The following is a 26,428-nucleotide window of genomic DNA, read 5'->3' as shown; positions in this document are numbered from 1 at the left end:
TTTCAAGATAAATATGATTTATTTTGGGATAAAATAAAATATTTTGAAAATATGATCTTTTATTTTGGATAAAATCTTTTATTTTAGGATAAAATCAAATATTCAAAAGTTGTTATATTTGATATTTTCCATATTTAAAGTTGTTAAAATGGTAATTATCCATAATTAAAGTGGTTAATTTTTAATAAGATTGATTAGGATATTCTGAGCATATTCCAAAAGGATAATAATTGATTTAAATAATGTGATTATCCCATAATTAGATTAGGATGATTGATTTTAAAATTATTTGATTGGCTAATAATTAGGATAGAATTTCCTAAAGTTGTTAGGATAATCATGGAAGATTAAATATGATTTATCGTTCTAGATTAAAATAAGATTTGATTCTATCTCATGCCTAAATTAAAATATAGGATATTTTATGATTGGTCATGAATAATATATGATATTATCTAATTATGATTTAAAATATATGATATTTTAGGAAATGTGTTGCCTTAATTATGAACCATTCGATGTTGTAGTTTAGACAAGCATGTTGAGTGATTTATTATATGGCACTTTTATAATATATGATATTATGTTGCTATATATAGACTGGTATGGCCCATAGATTCTAAAATACGATCTGCGCATCGTGATGTATTTTTGTAATCTAAATACAGTCTGCGTACCGTTAAGTATTTTTGTAACTTTTATTTAAAGTAAATAGATTAGTTATTTAAATAGTGTTAGTCCATAGAAGCTCATGAAGTGAAGGCCCAAAGGAGCAAGGTGGATGGAGATCCATGATGATTCAAGTGGGAGCTTTTCATTTCTAGTTTTCTTAGGACTAAGGGGACATACTATGTCATGTTTTATTGCATTAGTAGATTATGCATGTTAGATTTTATTTATGTTGATTGATGATGCGCTAGAGTTCACTATATAATCACAACATAAATGAATCTAGGTCCCAGTAATATTGAGATTGCTTTTCCAATTAGATACCCAACAATCCTTCGATCGTGAGTGATGGGACGGCCTCAGCAGAGTGTCACTTGTTATCTTGGGTAATTTGGGGTAAATCACGTTCTACACAATTAATTGGTTATGCTCAACAAGGTTACCTAAAGCGTTTAGAACCTTGAAGCAAAGGGTAATAATTAAGCATGTGATGGTTAATTATTCAACCAAGAGTTACAAGAGTTGTAATCAGTAAAGAGTTTACTTACCTTTAAAATGTAATGCTTGATGGTAGGGCCTCAGTCCGGTCAACTATTACACAAATAAAGGATCTTGGAATCACTTAAAATTCAATTGGGATCAATTAATATTGAATAAAGTGCTTTAAAGTTACCTAATTAATTCGTATATGGTACTTTAATGTTAAATTAAACATAATTATTAAACTTTGCCTTATTTTGACATAGATGGGTAGCCGTAATCACAATGACAACAACATTTACAATCTTCGACCATTCCTTGAGAAGGATAGGTTGAAAGGAGAAAACTTTTCCACTTGGGAAAGAATGCTAAGGCTCGTTCTGAAATCTGAAGGTAGAGAGGATGTCATTGACACCCCATTTCCGGGACCTCTGCTAGAAAATGCAACTACGGCAGAAGTCAAGAGGCACAAGGAAGCTCATGATAGAGTTGTGCCTATCACTTGCTTGATGATTGCTACCATGGAACCTAGTCTTCAAAAGCGTTTCGAGGATCAGGATGCGTACACAATCATGCAAGAACTCAAAGCTTTGTTTAAGAAATAAGCTAGAGTCGAAAGGTACGAGCTCCATCGTGAGATTCTGGATTGTAAGATGGAGAAGGGTGCCACAGTTCATGATCATGTTTTCAAAATGATCGGCCTTATTCAAAGTATGGAGAAACTAGGGCGCCCATACAGTGATGAGATGGCAACAGACATCATTCTCCACTCACTTCTAGAAAGTTTCAACCAGTTTATCATGAATTTCAACATGTCTGCGACTGCAAAGACTATGAATCAATTGCACGCAATGCTGGTTAGTGCTGAAAAGCAAATCCCTAAGGAACCTAAGAAGGAAGTTCTTATGATTCAAAAGGGAAAGGGGTTCAAGAAAAGGGGGCAAAAGGCTAGTGCCAAGAGCAAGGGCAAGAAAGTTGCCAAGGCTCCTGAAAAGCCTAAGGCAAGTCCAAAACCCAAGGTTGCAAGTGAAAGTGAATGTTTTCACTGCAAGAAGAAGGGACATTGGAAACGCAATTGCCAGAAATACCTTGACTTCCTCAAGAAGAATGGAGCATCAACCTCGGGTATTATGTTATAAACATTTTAACTTTCACTTAGGTATATGATACCAAGTTGCAGTGCTTAACATTATGAATGTTGCGCAGAAACTGCAAGTAAGTGAGGCTAGCAAGGAAGTGAAGCTTGAAGGTGCACTAGAAATGTTCGAGTGGCCAGAGATAGCTTCATAGTTTTAATTTCTGAATTTTTATCATGATTTTAGAACAATTTCCAGTTTTTGATGAGACAATTTTCAGTGTTAGTTTGAATAATGATTTAGTTTTTACTTGGCTTGGACAAATGTTGATCCATGACCAAGGTAATAAATTGTTTTCATTTTGCTAGATACGAGTTAAATTTTGTTTTATGACATTGATAAAAGTAGATCACAAAAGTAAAATTAGATGATTTAAAGTAGACTTACTTATAACAAAGTAAGATTAGGTCATATAAACCATTTTGCACATCCAAAGTTATATTGGGTGGACTCTTATTCTTATATGATTATAAATCACTTGAGAATTAGAAGTCATGCTTAATAAGGTAAGATGACCAAGTTGCCTTTTAGTTGAAAGGGTAAAGGAGCTAAAATGACCTTTTGGAACTCATAGATATGATGTGCGTGGACCATAAGTTCAAGAATTAGCAAAAGATTTAACTATTTCATTGCTTTTACTAACGATTTAAGTAAATATATCGAAAATTACTTAATGAAGTAAAACTTGGAATCATTGAAAAGTTCAAGAATTCCAAAATGAAATGTAAAATTAGTTTGAGATAAACAATTTAACACCACAATATGATTGTTGTGATAAATATTTAACTCAAAATCAATGATCATCTAAAGGGAATTGTTGAATTAGTTCACAATCCGGAAAAATTAAAATTAAAATGTATGTTTATAAGGAAGGAATCAAACTTTGCTTGTCATGGTTCCATCCTAGATTAGCTTTAATGATTTACAAATATCGTTTGAGGATATGCATTACAACAACAATTGCGAATATACTAAATAGGAAACTTAACCAAAGCAGTGGAAAAGATGTCATAAGAGTTATGTTTTGGAAATGTTCCAAAAATTATCTTTTCTAAACAGGATTAAGGTTTATGAAGTCGATGTAAACTGTTTACAAAGATGACATAATGCACCCTAAATCAGACAATAGTTCTTCATGGGTTTAATCATGGAAACTAAGAGGTATTATTCCTACAATCGCGTAGAAAACAAAGTGTTTGTTGCTCGCGATAGTGTCTTTATAGAAAGAAATCTCTTCCTACAAAGCCAAGTGGGAGTAAAGTTAGATCTCGATGAGATTCAAGACAAGCAATAAATGGATGTGGATAACACCACATCAGAGACGAAGGCATATGAAATTAGCTAATTTGATAAACCATGTGTCAAAGCAAGCTAATTCCACTAGCAAGGCTTCTATCATCCCAACTTGAATGAAAGGCTTCAAAGAGTTGACGAGAATAATTCTATTATTGCTCACACCTATCATAGGTTACTTGGGATAAAAAAAGAAAGTTTGTTGAAATTCCGAGAAAAGGTGGATTCTAAAATTTTCCTATTGGAATGGTTGGAACCCATGCCCTACAAGCAAGCTTTGGATAAGTGCCAACTCAAGAAATGGCTTAAAGCCAAGAAATCCAGTATGGACTCCATGTCTGTAAAGATGTGTTAGTCCATGATAGTCTTACAAATAGGGTCAAACCTATTAGATGTGTAAGCCTATTCGGATTCTTCTAGTGATTGCTGATTTTGATTACGAAGTTTAGCAATGGAGATCAAAAACACCTTCTAGAAATGTTCTTGATGGAGGATATGTATATGATACAACCTAATAATTTTGAAATCCAGAATTCACAGAAAGTTTTGCAAACTTCAGAAATTCATTTATGGATTGAAGTAAACATCAGGGAGTTGAAACATTCGTTTCGATTAGGCAATCAAACAGTTTGATTTCCTCAAAGAGCGAAAAGGAATCTTGTAGAGACAAGAAGTTTAGTGGGAGAAATTGGTCTTCTTAGTCATGTATGTAGATGACATACAGTTCATATGAAATGACATATCAATGCTTGAATCAGTCAAGCAGTGGTTAGAAAGTTGTTTCTATATGAAAGACTAAGAGATGTTGAGTACATATTGGGAATCAAGATCCACAAAATGAATCTTGAAGAATGATTGGAATGAATCAAGAGACTTATGTTAATAAGGTTTTTGACAAGTTCATGACGCAAGACTCTAAGAGAGGATATCTTCCCATGTTTCATGGTATTACACTCAGTAAAACTCAGTGCTTTCAAAAGCTAGTAGATTTGAGTTGTATGGATAGTGTACCTTATGCTTTTGCAAAAGGGTCCATTATATGTACCATGATATGTACAAATCAAGATGTTACATATGACTCGTGCATGTGTAGCAAGTTTTCAAGTAAATTCAGAACAAGCATACTGAAAGTTGCAAAGAGCAAATCCTTGAGTACTTGAGAAGGACTAAAGGAATTTTTCTAGCTAATGGTGTTAAAAGTGAATAAGTTGTCAAAAGGTTATACGGATGCAAGTTTCCAAACAGGCAAGATGACTTTAGATGGTGATCTAAATGCATGTTTATGTCTATATGAAAAAGGACAGTAAGCTTGAAGAGTTCAAAGCAGAGTACTGTTGCATACTTAATGTCAGAATATGTGTATTTAGCTACAGTGAGAATAGTTAAGGAGGAAGTTTGGATCAAATTGTCCTGTGACTAAAAGGACACCTTTTCCAAAACAAAGGAGTCAGGGTTACATCACAAATCCAAACAAATAGATATGAGATATCACCTCATTTATGAGATCAATGACAAGCAGAATATTGTGATCTGCAAAGTTTTATTATGAGTGAGAAATCATTAAACCCCTTCCATAGACTAAGATATGAGAGTCATATTAAAGACTTGGATTGAAGCAAGTTATGTAATTCAAGTTGTATATGTTTTGAGAAAACATATTACATAAGGAATGCATATACTTGCAGAATTATGTTTAAAATAGAAATTTCATTTCTCTTATTTAATTATGGTTTTGGAAATTAAATAAAATGTCCAAAATAATTATGGATTGATGGGCTCATCAGGTTAGTTTATTTAAATAACCTGGTGAATGAAACCCCACAGGTGAACAAAATTCATATATTATTTAAGTTCCTAGTTCGAAATCATTAAAGTGGACATAAATGATTTCAATAAATGGACTAGCATGTAAGATTGATTGGATAGCGCAGTTTCATGGGCTATAGGGGCATAGAGATGCTCGGTCAATCACTTGGATATGCATGAATGATGCATGATCGAACTATTGACCTACTTTGAAGTTCAAGTATAGAGCTTCCGGATATATTACTGGATTCCTTTGACATGAGTGGAACATTGATTTCATTCAATGGATGTCTTAACTATGGTACATTCAAACGTCTTCCCGTAACTGGAGATTATAAAGGGTGTTTCCCGGTTATTTCAAAAGTTGAGTGGGAGCTTTGGTTGTCACAAGATTGGATTGAGTCTACCTATTAAATTAGGAAATATGTCATGGCCGCTTGAAGAGGGAGAATGCAGAAAATACATGGCCGCTTCAAATGCATTACTCAGTAATCAATTGGTTTTGTAATTCTAACTCAGATTTCAAGAAATGATTTGTAGATTAATATGATCTCGACATGTAATGCAATCATATTATCAAATCGACACATATTGACTTAAGGAATTTTAATATTGCACACTTGTCTCAGACAAGTGAGAGATTGAAGGTTTTATGTCTTCGTCGTGTGCAATTACTAGATATATAAATAGATCAAATTATGGAGATAATTAAATTCGGACATTTGGGTCATCGTTTTATCATAGCTAGAGGTACTAACGATCTTTGGGCTAGTAAAATAGCCCAAAGCCCAATTAGACGGATCCTATATGGTCACACAAAGAGTCTAGATCGGGCACGAGAGGACAAGGCCCATGATGGGCCTCATCCTCTAGTATGGCCGGCCATATGGAGTAAGTTTGAGGGTTTTGGGCTTCCTAACCCTAATCTAATTGTAATATGATTATAAATAGACTAGGTGCCTAGGGTTTGCTAAGAAGTATGCAATTAACTGATCAGTGAAATCAAACCCTAATTAGCAAACACGAGACCAACCCCTCTCATACTCCTCTCTATCTCACGGCTCTCTCCTCCTCCCTTGGCGCCAGTGTGGTGGTTCGTGGTGGTGGTGGATCGTGGTGGTCGGCTTAGTCCATTAAAGGTGGTGATCGCGGTTTTCCTCAATCACTCGACCAATCTAGTATTGGTGGACGGCTCGTTCGAAGCTCGTGGACAAAGTAGAGGAGCAACGCTTGGGGCTCTATTCTCTCCCTGATTTGTCAATCATTTGCTACGTGGAATTCACGCTTCAAATGTATGATTATATGTCTTGTGTGTTATGCATGTGTTCTTGGGATTAGGTACTTTTATGATTATGATTCATGTTTTTCCGCTGCGTAGTACCTATAAACTCCTACAGTAACATTGCCGAATGAAACCGACGTCCATCAGCTTCTTTACTTCTGCTGCGGCCGCCAAATTCCTTTCTTCTCCATGATTTCTCTTTTTCTGTCGGACAAGCTTTATCATCGGATTCACCGTCAACTTTTGGACGGCAGATTTGGATCTATGCTTGGCATCTCGTGCACTTCGAATGCAAACACGTCCCTGAATTCACTCAGCAGCTTTACCAGGACATCTCCAAGCAAGCCCACATCCATAGTACCTACCTTGACCGTCCGATCAGGCTGGTCTGGGTCGAGCACTATGTCCGTATGATCGTCAGCCGGCTGTGGCCTTAACTCTTCTGACCAGCCGACGACCATTAGCTGCTATGCCTGCTCTTTTTTTATCAACCTGCGTTTCTGGCCGACCTGCTGTGCTTGGAGTGACCCTTCATCTGAATTTGGCTTGGATGATCGCGGTTGTCCTCTAACTGTTGGCTTCACGGCCAGTTGATTACATTCTTTAGCCAATTTTAAGTTACCATGAATGGTACCAATTTTTCCGTCTGTCTGCTCAAACTTCATCGGCATTAAGTGAGATACGGTTACTACCTTGGCTGCTATTAAAGTCAGGCGACCGATAATGACGTTGTAGCCTATAAGCTCTTTGATGACTAGGAAGCGGACGACCATGTCCCTTCCCTCTCCCTTCTTCCCAAATCGGATGGGCAAATCAATTCGTCCGACCGGGTGAGTAATACTCCCACCAAATCCAACAAACGGATGGAAGATATCTTGGAGGGCATCCTCTAGAAACTTCAAATTTTTCAGACATCCTAAGCAGAATATGTCGGACGAGCTGCCAGTATCTACCAGCACCCGGTTGACCTTCAAGTTAGCAACTTTCATGATAAAAACCATAGGGTCATTGTGATGGGCTTTTATCTCGCCTTAGTCTGATTCACGGACCGTCACTTTCAGGAAGGGTTCGTCCTTCATCCCCTCGGCGTGCATCACGTTTCCCAGCTTCTAAGCGTCTTGCTTGATTCCCTTCATGGTCGGGCCGCCTGATATTACGGCTACAAACCCTGAGTCAGTGCTATTTCCATCATCTTTTTCTTGGTCATTCTTCTTCTTCTCGGATTTTTTGTATGTCTGAGTGTACGTGAATTTTGACTTCAGGACGTACGAATTCAGCATGCCCTTCTCGGCCAGTTTATCCAGCAATCTTTTCAAATTGTTGCAGTCATTCGTGTCATGCCCCACGTCCTTGTGGTAATGACAGTACTTGTTTTTATTGCGATATTGGGCCGAGCATCTCAGTGGTTGGGGATTCTCGAACTCAAATTTGTCTTTGATTTCCATCAGGATTGAGTAGCAATCCTTGTTGAACTCATACTGTGGTTCGTACGTCTTAGCCTTCTTTAATTTAGTCTGCTGGTTGTCAGTCACCTAGACTTTTTTTCGCTTGTTGCTTCCTTCTTTTTTCTTCCCAGTCGAGTCTTGCTGAGAAGGTTGCTTCTTCTCAGCCCCCCTTGTAGGGAATATTTCAAGCATTACCCCAAACTTGAACCCCACTGTGATCATACACTTAAGCATGGTGGCGTCCAAAGGGAAGGAAGCTAGAGCAAAAGAGTCGCCAACAAGTTTTAGGAACTTGTAAACCATTCATAGGATGAAGGTTACACCCCTTAACGATCCAAGAGATCGTCAACTCCAAAAGGTCTTGAACCAAATAGGGTTCGGGGATGAAGGTACAAATCCAACCTAAAAGAGATTGAACCTGCCCTAAAAAGGCCTCTACTTTATTCTTCTCGTATTCATGTGCGCTTTTTGACTAACATGCAAACATTAGATTAATCCTAAACCTGTTTAATCTATGTTGGTTGAATTTAATGCATAAATAAACTATTATTGGCGATCACTTGAATTATAACCATATTAGCCTAAACAAGATTATTAATTATCTTATTAAGCGTGATTACAAGTACAAATTCCCTTTAATCCTGCATAAAAGGCGTGATCAAGCAATAACAATGAATAAGCATCAAGCAACATAATAATCATAACAATTATAATCATGTTAAAGCATAATATTAGCAAGATCCTAGACATGATACTAACAAGATTAATAACAAACCCTAGCATGTCACTAAGCAATAAAGATCAAAGCTTTAGCCCTAACATGATATTAGAAAAGAGTAAAAGGCACCCTAAACATGATACTAGAAAGCAATAGAAACATCCTAACATGATACTAGGAAGCAATAATGACATCCTAACATGATACTAGGAATTAAACAAATTTAAACACGCTTTCTACAAGAATAGAGCAATAAGATTACATACTTTGATGCCTCGTATCTCTTTCTAATAACAAAATACACGCGTTAGTAACTTCAAGGAAAAGTATAAAATCAAACAATTAAATCAAATAATTGAAATACAGATTTGGGACCAAACCCTCAGAAATTATAACCTTTCACGTCTAGGGCGAAGGCAACTTCGAACTTGGCTAGGTGTTTCTAGATCTCGTGTATGCGGAATTTTGTGAAAAGCTAGAGAGATGAGAGCTTAGAGAGAATTTAGAGAATAGATTGATTGATGAGAATTGATTGTAGATTTCTCATTGTTGATGAATAAAACGGAGGTTCAGGACCCTATTTATAAGAAAATAGTCCGAAAATAGGTAGAATTTGATAAGGAATAAAACTCCACGCTGTCGCCGCAAAACCGAACTTGTCGCGTAGCGACAGGCCTATCGTTTGGCGACAGCCTGTATTCCTACGCGCTTTCAAACACAGAGTCCACTTATCAATCAAAATTGACTTGTAAAGTCCGTATGAAAACTGAAATCGTATTTTTCATAAAATAATATTTTATTTCAAGTAAAACTTATCAAAATATAATTATTAATTCTAATTTCATTAGGACTTAAAAGAACCTTCTAGAGAACTCTAGAAGACTATAATTAATTCTAATAACTTTAGGAATAATAATTATTGGGCCCTCCCCTGGATCATCGGGCTGCATGTAAAGATCAACCGGGCCCAGTTTAGTATTTTGGCCATAACCTCCTCATTATTCATAGGAATAGGGCTTATAATATATCGTTGGAAAGCTCTTTGCAAACCCCATCCAACTACACTATTATTGGACCCTTGTTGTGGACCAAACTAAACTGGATTGGCTATTTTCATAAAATAGAGTTGTTTTTCAAAAATAGAAAGAAAGCGTTTTTAATAAAAACTAACCGCAACACCTGACCTTTCACACTTTCACTTTATCCGATTATCATTCGACGCAAAAGGTATTCATCACTGGTTTGGTTTTGGGGAGACACAAATGGGTGTCTACAGAAGCCCCCACTTCGACTGAGTTTGGAGAAACGCAAGTTTCGAAAACAAAAGTCAAAGTAGCGATAGGGACGGAGAATGATTCAGAACGTTCTGCGATCCTAAATCATTCTTGTAACGCCAATATCTGCAAACTAGCATTAGTTAAAACAGATAAAAGAGTTAAGAAACGCGTATCTTGCACCGTCGAGCACACGTCTCTGAAGGTAACCGATTTGTTGCATTTTGTTTTGACGACCTTCCACAAGCTAGGGAATGCTATCCTGCTGCTTTTGACGATCTCCCTCAAGCTAGGGGGTACCGCCTGAAGACTGCTACGCTTGTAACTGCCTCCAATCTCCGCTGTGATAGTCTTCTGCAAGCCAGAGAATACTATCGAAGATTGCTTCGCTTGAAACGATCTTCTACCGCCTTGTGACCATCTTCCGCAAGCTAGGGAACACGATCGAAGATAACTCCGCTTGAAATCACCTTCAGTTGTCGTGATAATATTCCGAAGAAAATTATCGAAGACCAACGCTTGTTGATCTTTTAAAGTTCGCTTGAACTTTGCTTCCGCCATGCCAGTACATCGGCACTTTTGCTGCTTGTGAACCATTACGTCGGTGCTTTTGCTGTTTATGAACCACTATGTCGGTGCCTTTGATGTTTATGAACCATTATGTCGGTGCCTTTGCTGTTTATGAACCATTATGTCGGTGCCTTTGTAATGAGCCAATGTTCAGGCGCTTTAAGCAAAGTGAGACGATCTTTTTACCAGGTCGATCACTTGATTTAATCATAATCGAGCCGATCATTAAATCATGTCAAGTTGCTTAGAGGGGCTAACTGGCGTACCAAGGAACCCAAACCGCTGCACGAGGTTCACATAACCATATTATGGAGTCCTGTACTCTGTCGCCGCTCCAGCGCTAGCCGGAACTGCTTGTCGCCGCTATTTCTTCTTGTCGCCAAGAGACATGCTTTGTCGCCACGCGAAAAACTTGTTGTTTGGCGACAGGGTCGGGTTTTTTAAATACCCTCCCTTTCTTCTTCATTTTCCGCTGTTGCTGTTCTGTTTTTTCGCATTTGCTCAAAACTTCAACCTTCTCGTTCTCGCTTAATTCTCAACCGAATTCGCTCAAACTTGTTGCAAACCAAAGCTTATTTCATCTATTTTCCCGATTAATGTAAGTTTTACTCAAACTCAACTCGGTTTTTGCTGAATTATGCATTCTTTGTTCGCGACTTTTCCCAAAATTTGAACATGTTCTTGCTAAATTTGCTTTGTTTGTTGGATTTTATGCCTTGAACTTGCTTGATTATGCTCATACACTGCCTTGGGAGTGTTTAGAGACTTGTTTGGCTCAATTTGGTGAAGAAATGAGCGATTCACCATTGTTGGACCTCTTGAGGTCGTGAAGAACAATGTGATCCGTTCTTTGTGTTTTTACTAGTTCTTCTTGTACAATTTGTCACAATATTTATCATAGTATTGCAAGAAATTGTTTGGTTGCTTGAAAATGCTAATTATGCTTAAATTGAATTTGTGCTCTGTTTTAGTACTACGTACTCTATTTTTTTTTTGCGAACATAGTATCATGCGGCTAGGCAAACCTTAGATACTATAGAACCTTAATTTTTATTATTTTCATAATATAGCATGGTTAGGCAACGCGGCTCTGGTTCTCAGTCGAGGGACACACGCCGGGAGGACGAGCCTGTCGACGAGGGTGAGGACCCCTCTACTAGACTCGGACCTCTCCCAGAGTGGGATGAGCACACTCTTTTCTTTTCTCCTGAGCACCATATTTCTGAGCGGGTGCGACACGGGCTCATCAGTGGGAGGACTCGCAGTCATGGTTCTGGCAACAACGTCATCGGTACACTATACAAAGCGTATTTCAGCAGAGACGAAGCGCTGCGACAGCTCTGGGAGTCCTGTGGGTTGACTCCCCTCTTTCGGGCTGCTCAGGCCATGTACTCCTATGATGGGGGGTAACCTCGTCGTCAGAGCTTTGGTGGAGTTCTTTTGGGACACCACCAACACTTTTCACTTTCCCTGGGGTGAGATGACGGTCACTCCTACCGACTTCAGTCTCATCACGGGTTTGGAGTTTCGTTCTTCGACACTGCCATTTGACGGTGATATTACTGTCTACTCACCGATGGTTTTGGAGTTATTGGGTCCGATTGCTTTTTGGGTCCGTGCTGAGGCTCAGCCGGGACAGCTTAGTTCCCGGTGCATCCGCCATTCCACCTTGGTAGCGGCTTTTGAGGATGATGCGACCACTCGCGAGCAGCAGGTGCGCATCTTTGTTCTTATTTTGCTGTCAGGGACCTTTTCTCCTGACAAGGGTAGTCGAGTGCTCCTCTACTACCTGAGAGCTGTTCGTGACCTTCACCTGATCGGGACGTATGACTGGGCCAGCTTGGCCTATGCTTACTTTCTTCTGGGCCTGCGACGTTCCTGCCGTCACACGGCCTTGTCTGGAGAGATCGTACTTTCCAGTTTCTGGAGGGTCGTAAAGGTATATTTCCATCCTTTTGAAATTAGCTCTAGACTTGTGCAAGCATTTGCTGACTTTCTCTTATCTATGTAGATTTGGTTCTACGAGTACTTTCCCTCGCTTGCGCTGGTGAGACCTTCACCTCGCGAGCTTCCAGTTGGCGCCAGTTGGGGAGGTCGCACCGGCCAGGTCGAGACTGCACGTGTTCGAGATCTGATCCTCTCGGTAGGTTCTCGTGAACACTTGTTTTTTTTTATATTACTCTTTTGAGGGTATTTATCTTACATAGCTGTTTTGTAGGAGCCTTGCGTGGTATACCGACCATGGGCTGATTTGGCTATACCTGCGTCGGCCGCGCGGTATACTATCGAGCGTCGTTATTTTCAAGGGACATATGACACTACAATGTATCTTGGCGAGAGAGTAGCTATTCAGCACTCATCGGATGTTTTCGTCGTCCTCACTCGCCCGCCTCAACATATGTTTCATGAGGCGTTGATGCGTGACTCCGCGAGTCGGTCTTCTCCTGGCACTCCCTAGCGGTCTCATGTCCATTTGGAGCAGAGTTACTAGGATGATTTGCTACCTTTGCTAGCGCCGACCCCTGTTTTGTCTGAGGCAGAGGTATGCTTTACCTTTTATTTTTCATTAGATAGCCCCCAAGTAAATTCTAATCATTTGAATTTTATTTTATCAGGCTGGGCCTAGGGAGTTCGTCCCTCCAAGGATGTCTATCCGTTACCAGGGTATGTTCGTACCGATCGAGGAGATGATTCCTCCAGCCCCCCGAGGATTAACGTTTTGTGGAGCGCTCCATTCCTCGTCACTAGACTCGGGTGAGCTTATCTATTTTCTTGCTTTTGTATTTGTTCTGTATTATTACTGACTTTATTCCTTTTACAGTTTTCTCGCAAGGTGGTGACAACTATGGCGAGGTGTATAGACGCCTTTCGTAGCCAGCTCGTGAAGTTACGGAACCGAGCTACCTGTCATGGGAACGACGTTGAGGAGGTATCTCTCTTGTCTTTCTTTTGTGTCACCTTTTATTATATCCTACGTATCCTTTCTTAAGGAATCAAGCCAAACGTAGCTCTCTTGAGTGTTCTACTCAAGTAATTATTGGTAGTACTTCTTAAGTTGGTCAAGATTGGTCATGTTTGAGAATTCATTGCCGTCCATGTCAGTTAATTGAGCTGCACCTCCTGACAAGATTGTTTTGACAATGTATGGTCCGGACCAATTGGGCCTGAATTTGCCTCTTGGATCCAAAACATTTTTCCTTAGTGCTTTTAGTACCAAGTCTCCAACCTTGATGTTTCTTGTCTTGACCTTCTTGTTGAAGTGTCTAGCCATACGAGTTTGGTAGCATTGGGTATGATGTAGAGCTTCTAGTCGTTTTTCGTCAAGTAGAATTAACTCTTCATACCGTGCTCTAGTCCATTCAACTTCATCGAGTTTACTTTCTAACGCAATGCGTAGAGAAGGTATTTCTAGTTCTACAGGGTGTACGGCATCCATTCCATAGACTAGGGTGATTGGCGTGTTTCCTGTTGACGTTCGAATTGACGTGCGATAACCCCAAAGTGCAAAATGGAGTTTGTCAGGCTAATCCTTGTAATTTTCTGTCATTTTCTCGATGATAGTCTTTAAATTTTTATTAGCCGCCTCAACTGCTCCATTTGCTTGAGGTCTATAAGGGGAAGAATGGTGATGTTGAATACCATACTTTTGTAACAATTCTTCACATTCGGCTTGAAAGTGAGTTCCATTGTCACTTATCATCTCATGTGGGACTCTGTATCGACAAATTATGTTCCTTTCGATAAAGAGTGCTACATGTTTTGCAGTGAGTTTAGCATATGATTGTGCTTCAACCCACTTTGTGAAGTAATCGATCGCTACCAAGATGTACTCGTGACCTCCTGTTCCAGGAGGTATAATTTTTCCAATTATATCGATTCCCCATGTTGAGAATGGCCATGGTGAGGTGTAGGTGTAGAGAAGAGATGGAGGAATATGTTGCAAATTTGCATAAATTTGGCACTTAGCGCATCTTTTTACATATTGATGACAATCCCTATTCATGGTAGTCCAATAATATCCTTCTCGCATTATCTTTTGGACTAGCATTTTGCCATTAACATGCATTCCACATACTCCTTCGTGGACTATTCTCATAGTTCTTTGAGCGTCCTTCTTGCCTACACATAATAGGGCTCGACCTTTAGGTACCCTTTTGTGTAACTCATCATTTATGAGTACGTATTGGGAAACCAAAAGTCTTAAAGCTCGTTTTGCTCTTTTGTCAGCATGAGGAAGGTATTCTCCTTTGGTGACATAATTGAGTATATCAGTATACCATGGTTCTTCTTCGTCTTCTTCTTCTTCTTGGATTGTTTCATCATCCTCTATAGCTTGAATGTATGTTGTTTTGTGTCTTTTCTCTATAGTTAGAGGCATTTGCTCAATATCCTTAGGAATCCTAACCATTGAGGCTAGTCTTGCCAAGGCATCGGCAAATTGGTTTTCTTCTCTAGGTAGATATGTGTATTCTACCTTTTCTAGTTGATCGGTGAGAGTTTCCATATAGTTTTGGTAAGGGGCTAAGCTTTTGCTCCTTACTTTCCATCTTTTGGAGATTTGGTTGATGACCAAGGAAGAATCTCCGAATATTCGAAGTTTTTTTACACCCAATGCTAAAGCTGTTTCGAGGCCTACCACGCATGCTTCATATTCTGCAGCGTTGTTGGTAACGTCGAAATCTAACTTTATTGAAATTGGAACATGCTCTTCTTTAGGTGATACTAATAGGACTCCTACGCCACATCCCTTTTGGTTCGAGGCTCCATCGAAGTGTAAAGTCCAAGTATCATCTTCCGTGACCATCAAGTCTTTATCTGGAAATTCATTGTCGTGTATTGGTGTCGAATCTTCTATTGGAAAGTCTGCTAAGAAGTCCGAGACTACAGATCCTTTAATAGCCTTTTAAGGCATGAATCTTACATCAAACTGGGCTAGGTTGACTATCCACCTTGAGATGCGTCCGTTAAGCGTGGATTTCTCGAATAAGTACTTGAGAGGATCCATTCGTGACATTATAAAGACTGTGTGAACAAGCATGTAGTGTCTTAACTTGGTTGTGGCCCACACCAATGCGAGGCACAATTTCTCAAGTGGTGTATAGCGTGCTTCATATTCGAGCATCTTTTTGCTTAGGTAGTAGATGGCGTTTTCTTTTCCTTCTACCTCTTGTGCGAGCATAGCTCCCATTGTTTCTTTGGTGACTGTTAAGTACAACCTTAGAGGAATTCCTGGAAGCGCTGGGGCTAATACGGGAGGATTGGCGAGATAGGCTTTGATCTTCTCAAAGGCTTTTTAACACTCGTCGTCCCATATTACTGGCACGTTTTTCTTAAGCTTTTTTAATATTGGTTCACATATTGTTGTTAGCTTAGATATGAACCTACTTATATATTGCAACCGGCCAATAAATCCTCGAATTTGCTTCTCGGTTTTGGGCGGTGGCATTGACATGATTGCTTTGATCTTGGTTGGGTCTATCTTTATTCCTCTAGAGCTTATGACATATCCCAAGAGTTTTCCTAAGGTTACTCCAAAAGCACACTTGGATGGATTCAACCTCACGTTGTATTTTCTTAGCCTCTCAAAGAATTTTCTTAAGGCCATTTGATGTCCTGGATGGTCTTTAGATTTCACAATCATGTCGTCCACATATGCTTCGACTTCTTTGTGCATCATGTCATGGAGTAGGGCAGTTGCTGCTCGTTGGTAAGTGGCACCCGCGTTTTTCAACCCGAATGGCATTACCGTGTAACAGTAAGTACCCCAAGGTGTTATGAATGTTGTTTTCTCCATGTCTTCTTCGGCCATGAGAATCTGGTTGTACCCTACGTATCCATCCATAAATGAGAGAAGTGCGTGATTTGCTGTATTATCTACCAAAATATCGATGTGTTTCTCGGGATTTGGGCCTCCTAATGTAAGGAGGCTCTTTTCTCTCTTTTTTCAGGTGCTCTTTGTAGGGCTTGCATATGTGTCATCTACCTATAGGGACACGTGTCGGCCTTTGATTGGGCCACGTGTCACTATGGGATTGGTCCACGGTTTGAGGGTAATTTTTACCTTAAACAATTTTTATTATAAAATATCAATTATTATTATTATTATTATTATTATTATTATTATTATCATTTTTATTATTATTATAATTATTAAATATTAATTATTTATTATTATAATTATTATTATTAAGTATTAATTATTATGATTATAATATTTAATATTAATTATTATTTTTAAGCAGAGCAGTGCAGAGCTCAGCAGAACAAAGCAGGACTCGGCAGAGCAGAACGGGGCCAAACTAGAGGGTTAACAAAACACAAATTCTTAGCTACACACTTGTGTAGCTAAGCTAGCTGCAACAACTCCATATATGAACATATAGTACTTTAAAAACGAACATACGTTTTTTTCTTCTTCTTTATATTTACCTCTTTATCTCTTTTTCTTCCTTACCTCCATTAATTTTATCTCCCTGTTTTCTTCTCCCTTCTTTATATTTACCTCTCTCTCCCTCTTCTTCTTCCTTACCTCCATTAATTTTCTCTCTCCTTTTTTTTTCCTTATAAGTAAATTTTCTTTCTTACCTTACTTTCTTTCAATCTTTAAACTTATTTATCCTCCTATTTTGAATATGCTCCACTTCCTCACCATTGTAGCATTCTCCATCATCTTCATCGCGACCGTCATCATTTTCTTTTTCCTCTGTTTTCTACAATATTATGGATTTGGTTGTTATTCAAAAGAGATCATTATGCAGGTTAGTTTTTGTGTTGTTGATTATTTTTAATTAGTTTTAACTAGGTTAGATTTGGGCTAAATTTGTAATTGATTTTTTTTGATTTTATAATTGGTGAATTTCAATATTTTCAATTGACTTTTTGATGAATCTAGTGAATAGACTATTTCAACTGAATTTTTGAATTTTTGTATGAATATTAATTTAATTAATGAGTTTTTGTGATGAATAATAAGTTGTTGCATCTTTAATTTGTTTGTTATAATTAATTTTGGTTTTTTTTTTTTTTTTTGATTGAGTTGCTTATAATTGTGTATAATTTTTGGAAAAAAAAAAATAAACACGGTGTACTTTAAAATTGAACATTTAATACAAATTGAACATTTAGTACACTAAAAATGAACATTTAGTACATAAAAACTGAACATATTTTAATGATTCATTTTATCTTTATTTCTCATTAATAATTATATACAATGAATTTGAATTTATACAAATATAAGAAAATCATGTTCATTTTTAATATACTAAATGTGCATAAATTTTTTTTCACATGTTCATTTTTTTTATACAAAATGTTCATATATATTTATATATTTTTATAAAATGTTCGATTTATTTAGTGTGCTCCAGCTGTTCTATTATTGTATGATAAATGTTCGTTTTTAATACGCTAATGTTCATAATTATTTTTGACATGTTCATTTTTTATTAATAAATGTTTTTTTTACGTGTTCATAATTATTTTTACACTAAATGTTCATTTATAAGGTTGTGGCCTGCAATTTTATGATTATCATGTTTATTTTTAATATTGAATTATCAATTTTTTTAACATGTTCACTTTTTAACTACTGAATGTTCATTTTTTTAATGTGTTCATTTTTTAATACTAAATGTTCATTTATTTTTACGTGTTCATAATTTTTTTACTACATGTTCATTTTACATGCAGTGGTGTAGCTATTCTAGCTGCACTAGAGTGCAGGTAAGACTTATTGTTAACAAAAAGAGTTTCCCAAAATTAAAATTAGATCATATTAAGAGGGGACTGAAACCTAACCATCCAAAACTGATTCCAAATCTGGATTATCCCAAAGTGTGAATCGGATGGAACATATTGAAAAAAAAAATATCATATTGGAATATTACTTCCGGTCCATTAGTATCCGACCATACTTGGAATATCTCCCATGGATATTATAAGACATTCTTTGCAAAACTACACTAAAGTTCATTCTCATTACCAGCGTTTACAACTAGAGGTGTCAAAACTACACCCGACTCGACTCGAAAAATATCCGGTTTAAATTTGAACTCGTGTGCAGTTATAACTTAGGGCGTGTTCGGCAAAATATAGCTGTGAAGGTAGTTGTTAGCTGTGAAAGTAGCTGTAAGCTATGTAAGTAGCTTTTAGCAGTCAACAAGCTATAGCTGTGTGAAGATAGATAATTTGGTATGAGTGTTTGGTAAAGTAGCGGTTAACTAGCTGTTACATATAAAAATCAGTATATTATATTAAAAACTATAGATTAAATTTTCAACAGTTACCTCAAAAGCTACCTCTACTTTCAAAAGCTAATATTTCTAACTTTTTATAAAAGCTACTTCTACCACTAAAAGGTATCATAACCACTACTTCGCTAAACACTCACATTTTTTGTTAAATAGTGGTTTGACCTAGTCAACCACTAAAAGCTACTCAAACGCTAGTGCCGAACACGCCCATAGCAATTTAGCATGACTCAAATTTAAAAATTAACCCGATCCTAATCAGATCCAATCCAATCTTTCGAATTGACACCTCTATTTACAACCGACTACCTTTGTATTTCGTAAATAACGCGAATCTAAGACGTACTCTTCAGCTTCGGTTGTAGGAACTACACAATACTCCGATGAATACCATCAGACATTCATGGCGGCGATTCTCGCATCTCTTCCACCGACACCTTCGACCCACTTCTTCTCTCTCCTCTACCACCTTCCATTCCCGAACTCTATCTCTCTCTTCTCTCTCCTCTTCATTTTCTCCTCGCCATTTCAATTTTCCTGCAAATTTTCTCCATGATTTTTCCAAGCAATCATTCAAGCTTTTTTGCTCCGAATCATCATCCTCATCATCAAGCTCTGAAATCCGAAGATGCTGGAATTGTAATTCGTCTCCAACAACTTCGCAACTCTTTCTTGTTTGTGATTCTTGCCGTTGTATTCAACCTGTTGATCGCTCTGTTGATTATTTTCGGATTTTCGGATTGTAAGTTTTCTCTTTCTTCATTTCATGGAGGTATAATTGTTAAAAGTCATATAAAATTTTTGAATGTTTAATTGATATTGCTGTTATAATATTAATTTAGCTCATAATTGCTATGATAGTTTACTGGAACTTCTAATTTATGCAAATTTTAAGTGATGTTAATTCAATGCTAGTGCCGTGAGTTTTGAATTGCTTTGATTTTGTTACGTAAAATGATGATGTAATTATTATGAGCTATTGTCTTTGTTAGTTGTAGCTGATAACTTTTTATTAGCATAACATCCCTAATCATGTGTACAACAAAGTTGTTATAACTCCAATGTATTCCCTCCGTCCCTCTAAGATTGCCGCATTGGAGTTTTGCTACTTTTTAAAGTAGTGGTTGAGTGGAGTTGATGAGTGAAAAAATTGGTGGGAGGTGTGACCAAAAGTAGAGTATGTGAGAGTGAAGTTGTGGACGATGTATAGTATGGGGCAAACCCAAAGTGATGGGGCCGAAAAGGAAACTAGGACACAATCTTAGACTTAAAGTGATGGAGTATATGATTAATCTTTGGGATAGAGGGATAGACGTGTGTTGCGAGTTGTAGGGATTGAATAACTTTTTTTCATACTTGAAGTTATTAACTTATTATCACATCATAGTCCCATAACTTGTCCTCGTGAGATCGTGTTTTAGCCTATTTCGAATTTATGTTTTTTTTTTTTTTTTTTTTTTTTTTTGTGCTTAAGTGTACTTTGTTGTTGTCCTACTTGAATATTTTAGGTGTTTCAATGGTATATGATGTGATTTCATGAATTCTTCAGCCCCCTGAGATTCAAACTTAAAGTAATTAGCGTTGATTAATGAGAATGACTATATCCCTTTAAGTTGTGCTTGTTTAACATGTTACAGGGAGCGAAAATATGATATTGAGGAGAGTAGTTTGGAGGGCTTGTATAAAGACTGGCAGAAAAAACTGCATCCTGATTTAGTTCATTCAAAGTCTGAGGTTTGTTTTATATGTATTTGAATTTAGAAGGTTTAGAAACACATCCAGACTTTTAGGCTGTCTAATTACCGTCATATGTGATTAGAGTGAACGGGAGTATGCTGCTGAGCAATCTTCTCGAATAATTGATGCATACAGGACGCTCAAAAATTCCTTGCCCAGGGCAATATACCTTGTGAGTACAACAGAATTTCTACATTTTTGTTTGAAAAGTATTAGGCTTTCTATTTTAGTGTCTGTGATAATTTATGGTATGAACCTCATGCATTTATGCTATGTGTGTATCTTGTGTGTGGTACTTAGTATACCAATTTGATCATAACTCTGCTGGTGAGACTCTAATCTAGGACAGATAAGGGAAGTTTATAGTATGCAGCCTTACACAAACATTTGTAAAGTTTATACTTTTATAGTTTTATGTGCTCAACACCCCCCTCCCTCAGTTGGAGAATTGAGTGGAGACACCTTCAAATTGCTTAGTATTTAGTCATGGTGCTGTCTAAGAAGAACCTTAGTGAAATATCTGTCAAATATGCAGTTGTAGTGTAGGTACATGACTACATGATAAAGATTGATGAGTCTATGCTACAGCTGTCCTTGGACATAATGGAAATCCAATTCTATATGCTTTGGATTATTAGATGGAACTAACAGTGTGTTTGGATAAAGAAAGGGGGAGGAAAAGAAGGGGAGGGAGGAGAAGAGGAGGGAAGGGAAAGGGAGGGGAGGGAAAAATGGTGAGTTTTCCTTCCAAATCTCTCCATTGTTGAAGGGATCAATTTTCTACAATTTAATCCCTCCATTTCTCTCCCCTCCAATTCTCTTCTTTCCTCATTTGTTATCGAAATGAAAGATACTCCATCTCTCCATTTCTCTTCCCTTCCTTTCTCTCCATTTCCTTCAATCCAAACACACCGTAAGTCAACTATTGATACCTTTAACGTTTTTTAAATATCATGCTATTACTTTTCATGTTATCCTCATGATGCCAAATTTTCCTAACTAGATTAAAAGTTACATATTGTAACCCTGAGCATTACTCAGGACACTCATTAGTTTCTTCATCTAAATCTCCATGATGAAAAGTTTATTTACATCATATGCTTATATTTAGCAATCTCTTTTTGGCAGCTGTAGGCCTGTAGCAATATGACTCCTGATGTTAGTGAATTTGACTCCTAGAAAAAGGTTTCAATGTAGTCAACTTCCTCCTTTTTGTGCATCTCCTCTAATAACTCTTCCTTTCACCTTTTTATAGTCCTGTTAGATATATATTTCACTATGTAGAGTTATAGACACATTTGCTGTTCATGGGTATTTACCCTGGATGCCATGGAAGTAAATCCACCGTCTCCCATGTGTGATTTGCTTACAAGTCTTTAAACTATCACAAACATCTGAATTCATTGGCCAAATTTGTAAGGTAGGATTGGCGTCCTGCTGATAAAATACTTATTTAGTGTTAAGAAGGTATGGAACAAGGGTAAGAAAAAGTGTTACCAGTAGCATTGTGGCATACTAATCTTACAAATCTGCAGGAGGATTAGAGATTCTAGTTGATCTTATGGGTTCTGTTGACTACAAAAGACTGGGAATGTGAGTTAAGTAGGTGGAAAAGATGGAAATAGATGAAGAGCAAACAGCCAAACAAAGTAGAGAATAAGGATAATCAAGAAAAGTAAAGGGAAAGAGAAATTAGAGGATGGATCTGACTGAGACTATCCTAAAAGAAGCATTGTTTTAGAAACGCAACAACCTTCAAAAAATAAATCTGATAGGTCTATAATTTATTGAATTCGTTTTTTTTTTTCTTTTTTTCTTCCCAAATGGATTACCAAGAAATAGACATGCTTGGGCTTTAAAAAGCGAAGGTAGCCAGGAGGTTTTAAAGTGAGAATAGGAAGGCTTAGAACCAAACGACACTTCAAATGTGCTTCCCCCCACCCCCCCCCCCCCCCCCTGCGCGAAGAATTTAGTTGGAAACCAGTCAATAGACACGTTACTTCAGAATGTTATTTGGCCTCCTGTTATACCTTTTCTTCATTTATCAGGCCTCCATATAAGACAATTGATGTGTGAATTCTAACATGGCAGATGAAGTTACAGGGTGTACACGTTGATGAAGAGCAGACTGTTTCAGATCCCGGGTTACTAGCTGAGGTAAGATAATTACACAATCCATTTAGATAATTACATTTGCTATTTGACTTGTTAATTTCGATTAGTATTCTTAAATTCCAAAATCCATTTCGGCGTCCAGTATAACCATTTTGTCTACTGGACTGTGCTATCAATGCATGGGACTCTTATAGAGTAATAGAATTGAATTTGATGCTGAAGCTCTAACCTTCTCCTCTTCAATGAATAATGATTGTCTCTTTCGAAATTTAGTTCTGGTGTCCCGTTGAATGTCGAAATCAATGTAAGCTGTGACCATTAGTTCAAAAAGAACCACCTGAGAACCTATGTAGTTTTTGCAGGAATGTATTCCCCATGAATTTAGTTTAGAAGCTTGACTATGGTTGTTAAGTTTAGAATTATTTTTTTTTTTAATCAGAGAAGATAGGAAAGAAAGCATAATGTCTTTTATTTGAGATCATGCTATATTTTCTGCAGATGTTTATACAGAGAAAACAGATCTGTTGATAATGTCAGCTATTAAAATAGTTGGAAATTTGAGTTTGGCTAATTACTTTTTATCAATTTTTACATGAATTCTACTTGATACCATATGTAATGGTGTTCCGTTGTATTAGGCTTTTCTAGTGTCTTTTTGATTGTGGATTGGTCGTCCTTGATCACTTTTCTGTCTTCATCATGGATTCATGGATGAAACTCCTAGCAGGTCTTTCCTGCTATAGAGTCAAAGCTGTGGTAGGAACTAGGAAGGTGTTTCATGCACATAGCTGACTTCTTTTCTATAGAAAGAAACTAAACCCACCCTGCTGGCTAGTCCATCTCTTGAGTTTTAGAAGATAAACACTCCTTCCCTAGTTTCATCCCCGTAGAACAGTCTTATTCCATCCAAAAATCTTGTCTCTATATAAAAATCCATCCCATATCTTATTCACTCTTAATCAACCAAACCCCAATTTTTTTTTTTTCATTTTATTCAACTAAACTCCTCAATTTTGTTTTTTATATTCACCTTAATTAATTAATTAAACCTGCTTTCTACTTTTTTATCCGCTTTTAATCAATCATACCCATGACCTTTTTTGTACTTTATTTAAGGACAGAGGGAGTAATTGATGGAATCCAGCAACTTCCTTGGTTGCTGTAAAGATCAAAGGCATTGAAGGACTTTTAGTCAACCGAAATTAGCCATTATTAACAAGAACTTGAGTAATAAGCATACCATTTTCTAGATATTATGAGTTTATGACTAGTATCGAAGTACTTTCTGGTTTGCTAGTTATGTTTACACTTCATTTTGTTTGCTATCTATGCTTTTTCTTCATTTGTGTGCTTGACTAATAAGATAAACATCTTGATCATTTCAGATAATGGAGATCAGAGAATCTGTCGAAGATGCACCTGATTCTCAGGCGTTAAAACAGATCCAGGCAGAGGTTTGAGATTTTCTATAGAAGTCTGATATTGAATTACATATGAACTGTTGCTTGTTCAAACTACTGTGCCTCTGGCTCATTTGCAATCCTGAAAAGAGAGATTTTGGAAGCAAAAAAATACAATATTTTCATGTTTTCCACATGATGATTGGTATTAATACGAGTGTTTAGTGTTAAAATATGGAAGTTTACATATGGAAGGAAGGCAATGTAGCCAAGCCAAATGTCTCGGCTATTACCAGCTGTCCATCTTTATGGTGTATATGTAGATATATATTCATACAACAGCTAATAATTTTTTACTATAATGGCTCAGGTACATGAGAGATTAAAACAATGGTCCAATACATTTGCAGGAGCATTCAAAAGCCAGGATACCGAAGAGGCATTAAATGCCATCCGTAGAATGACATATTATATATGTGCCAATGAGGAAATTGTGAAACGACTCTGATATTGTTCATGTGTATCTGAGAACTTGTAAACTGCAAGTTGATTCTTCTGAATATTCTGAGCAATTTCACTCAGAAGTCACAGAATTGAAGAAAGTGGCCTGTTTTGAAGAGTGGAAGTATTGTTTAGCATATTCATAACATAGAGGTTTAAGCTGAAGGGTGCAGATGCCATGGTTCTTTTTTGTGGATGCATCTAGGTACGGCGCAAGGGTTAAGACTTTTGATGCAATAATGAACAGGTCATAGCGAAAGAGAGCGAAGAAGTGTGGTTAAGCAAAGGAGGCTGAAGACGTCTGATTTATACTACAACTTTTCTTTTCTCTCTGAATTTTTTTTTTTTGTAGGAAGTAAGAGATCTTCTGGATTTGTCGTTTAAAGTTGATTCTCTTTGAACTTTGATGCAATATATTTCCTTCGATCCAAAAACTTATTCTTGCTAATTCAGCTACAACTAATAAAGCAGGCTTAGTTATTGTTAGTGCTACAATTCTCGTCCAAGCCACAAAGCAGAGATTACAATTAATGAAAGATGTGTTTTAGAGACACAGAGAGAAAAAAGTGGTGTTTGGTAAAGAGCTTTTAGCTTATTTTGTCCAATTAGATGTTTGACCAATTAAAAAAGCTAATTTAGGTGTTTGGTAAATAGCTTATTAAAAGAGTTTTTTGGGCTAAAAAAACTCTTTTAGAAAAAGCTCATTATAAGAGCTTTTTACAATTAGCTTATTGAATAATTAGTTTTTTGTCTCTTAAATACACTAAAACAGCTAACAATTAACAACTATTGACCAAATACTTTTACACAATTAGCTAATTATAATTAGCTAATCAAACTAGCTAATATAATTAACTAGTCAAATTAGCTAATACAATCAATTATATCAATCAATTACCAGTTAATTACCAAACAAGGCCTAAGACTGACGTGTTTTGCAGTTTTACATTTGTAAGTTTGTTGTTCCAAATGAGATAGTGGGGCTAGGTTAAAGGGGAATAAATCAACACCGTAAAAATATACTTGTACTGTTGTACATTTGCATGTTTCCTATAACAATTTGATAGCTAAAAAAAAAGACAAGTAATTCTTAAGCTGGTGGTTCTATGTGCGCCTCGAAGTGTAGCACCAAAAACTGTTCATACCTTAATATTAGGGAGAGCCGCTAATGCAATGATATAAATTAAATTCAATCTCTTAGTATCATTTCTAGGGATGGCAACGGGGTCAGGACCCTGTCTAGACCCTATCGGATCCTACCCTGAAATACGAATATGGTCCAATTTTTTTAGACCCTGTGGGTCCGGGTAGAATATGGGTCTAGGTGGTATCGAGTAGGGTAAGGGTCCGGGTATAATGAATTCAGACCCAAACCCTACTCATGGACCCGTCATACCCAGACCCGTTCAATATAGTAAATAAATAAATAAAAATACTTGTAAAAGTAAAACCCTAAGTAAGGAACTCATAGGCACCCACTTTCATAGTTGTACTATTTGTTGAATTAATTCTAATGTTCTCATGTATTAGCTTTTTTTTTTTTTTTTTGCAACCGTACATTCGTATTTCGTACACTAAAATAAGACGATTAAAAATTACAGGAAAAAAAAGGTAAAGGACCCTGTTTGGACCCTAGGCCTTGCCCAGACCCCACTAGACCCATAGGTTCCGGGTAAGGGTCTAAAAACTGTAGATCCTAAAGGTCCGGGTAGGGTATGGGTATGAAAATAAATTATAAGTACGGTACAGC

The 26,428-nt window shown here is 37.1% G+C and overlaps 1 protein-coding gene across 1 annotated transcript; it reads left to right on the top strand.

Moving 5' to 3' along the window:
• The first annotated feature begins 19,268 nt into the window (after window positions 1-19,268).
• Window positions 19,269-25,173, top strand: LOC145568924 (iron-sulfur cluster co-chaperone protein HscB homolog). The gene is made up of 6 exons (XM_081628307.1): window positions 19,269-19,667; window positions 20,563-20,659; window positions 20,745-20,834; window positions 22,754-22,819; window positions 24,163-24,231; window positions 24,548-25,173. The coding sequence occupies exons 1-6, from the start codon at window positions 19,309-19,311 to the stop codon at window positions 24,683-24,685; spliced, it is 819 nt and encodes a 272-aa protein (XP_081484433.1). The 5' UTR covers window positions 19,269-19,308; the 3' UTR covers window positions 24,686-25,173.
• Window positions 25,174-26,428: the final 1,255 nt, after the last annotated feature.

The sequence above is a fragment of the Chenopodium album genome, chromosome 11, assembly GCF_948465745.1.
Source record: "Chenopodium album chromosome 11, dcCheAlbu1.1, whole genome shotgun sequence".
Classification (NCBI taxonomy): domain Eukaryota; kingdom Viridiplantae; phylum Streptophyta; class Magnoliopsida; order Caryophyllales; family Amaranthaceae; genus Chenopodium; species Chenopodium album.
The sequence above is the reverse complement of the archived record's forward strand: the minus strand, read 5'-3'. Positions and strand labels throughout refer to the sequence as shown.

What these genes read in the sequence shown, in the direction of transcription:
- LOC145568924 (XM_081628307.1), top strand. Translation starts at nt 19,309, where the DNA reads ATGAATACCATCAGACATTCATGGCGGCGATTCTCGCATCTCTTCCAC. An exon ending in TATTTTCGGATTTTCGGATT is followed by an intron (nt 19,668 to 20,562) that starts GTAAGTTTTCTC and finishes AACATGTTACAG; the next exon opens with GGAGCGAAAATATGATATTG. An exon ending in TAGTTCATTCAAAGTCTGAG is followed by an intron (nt 20,660 to 20,744) that starts GTTTGTTTTATA and finishes ATATGTGATTAG; the next exon opens with AGTGAACGGGAGTATGCTGC.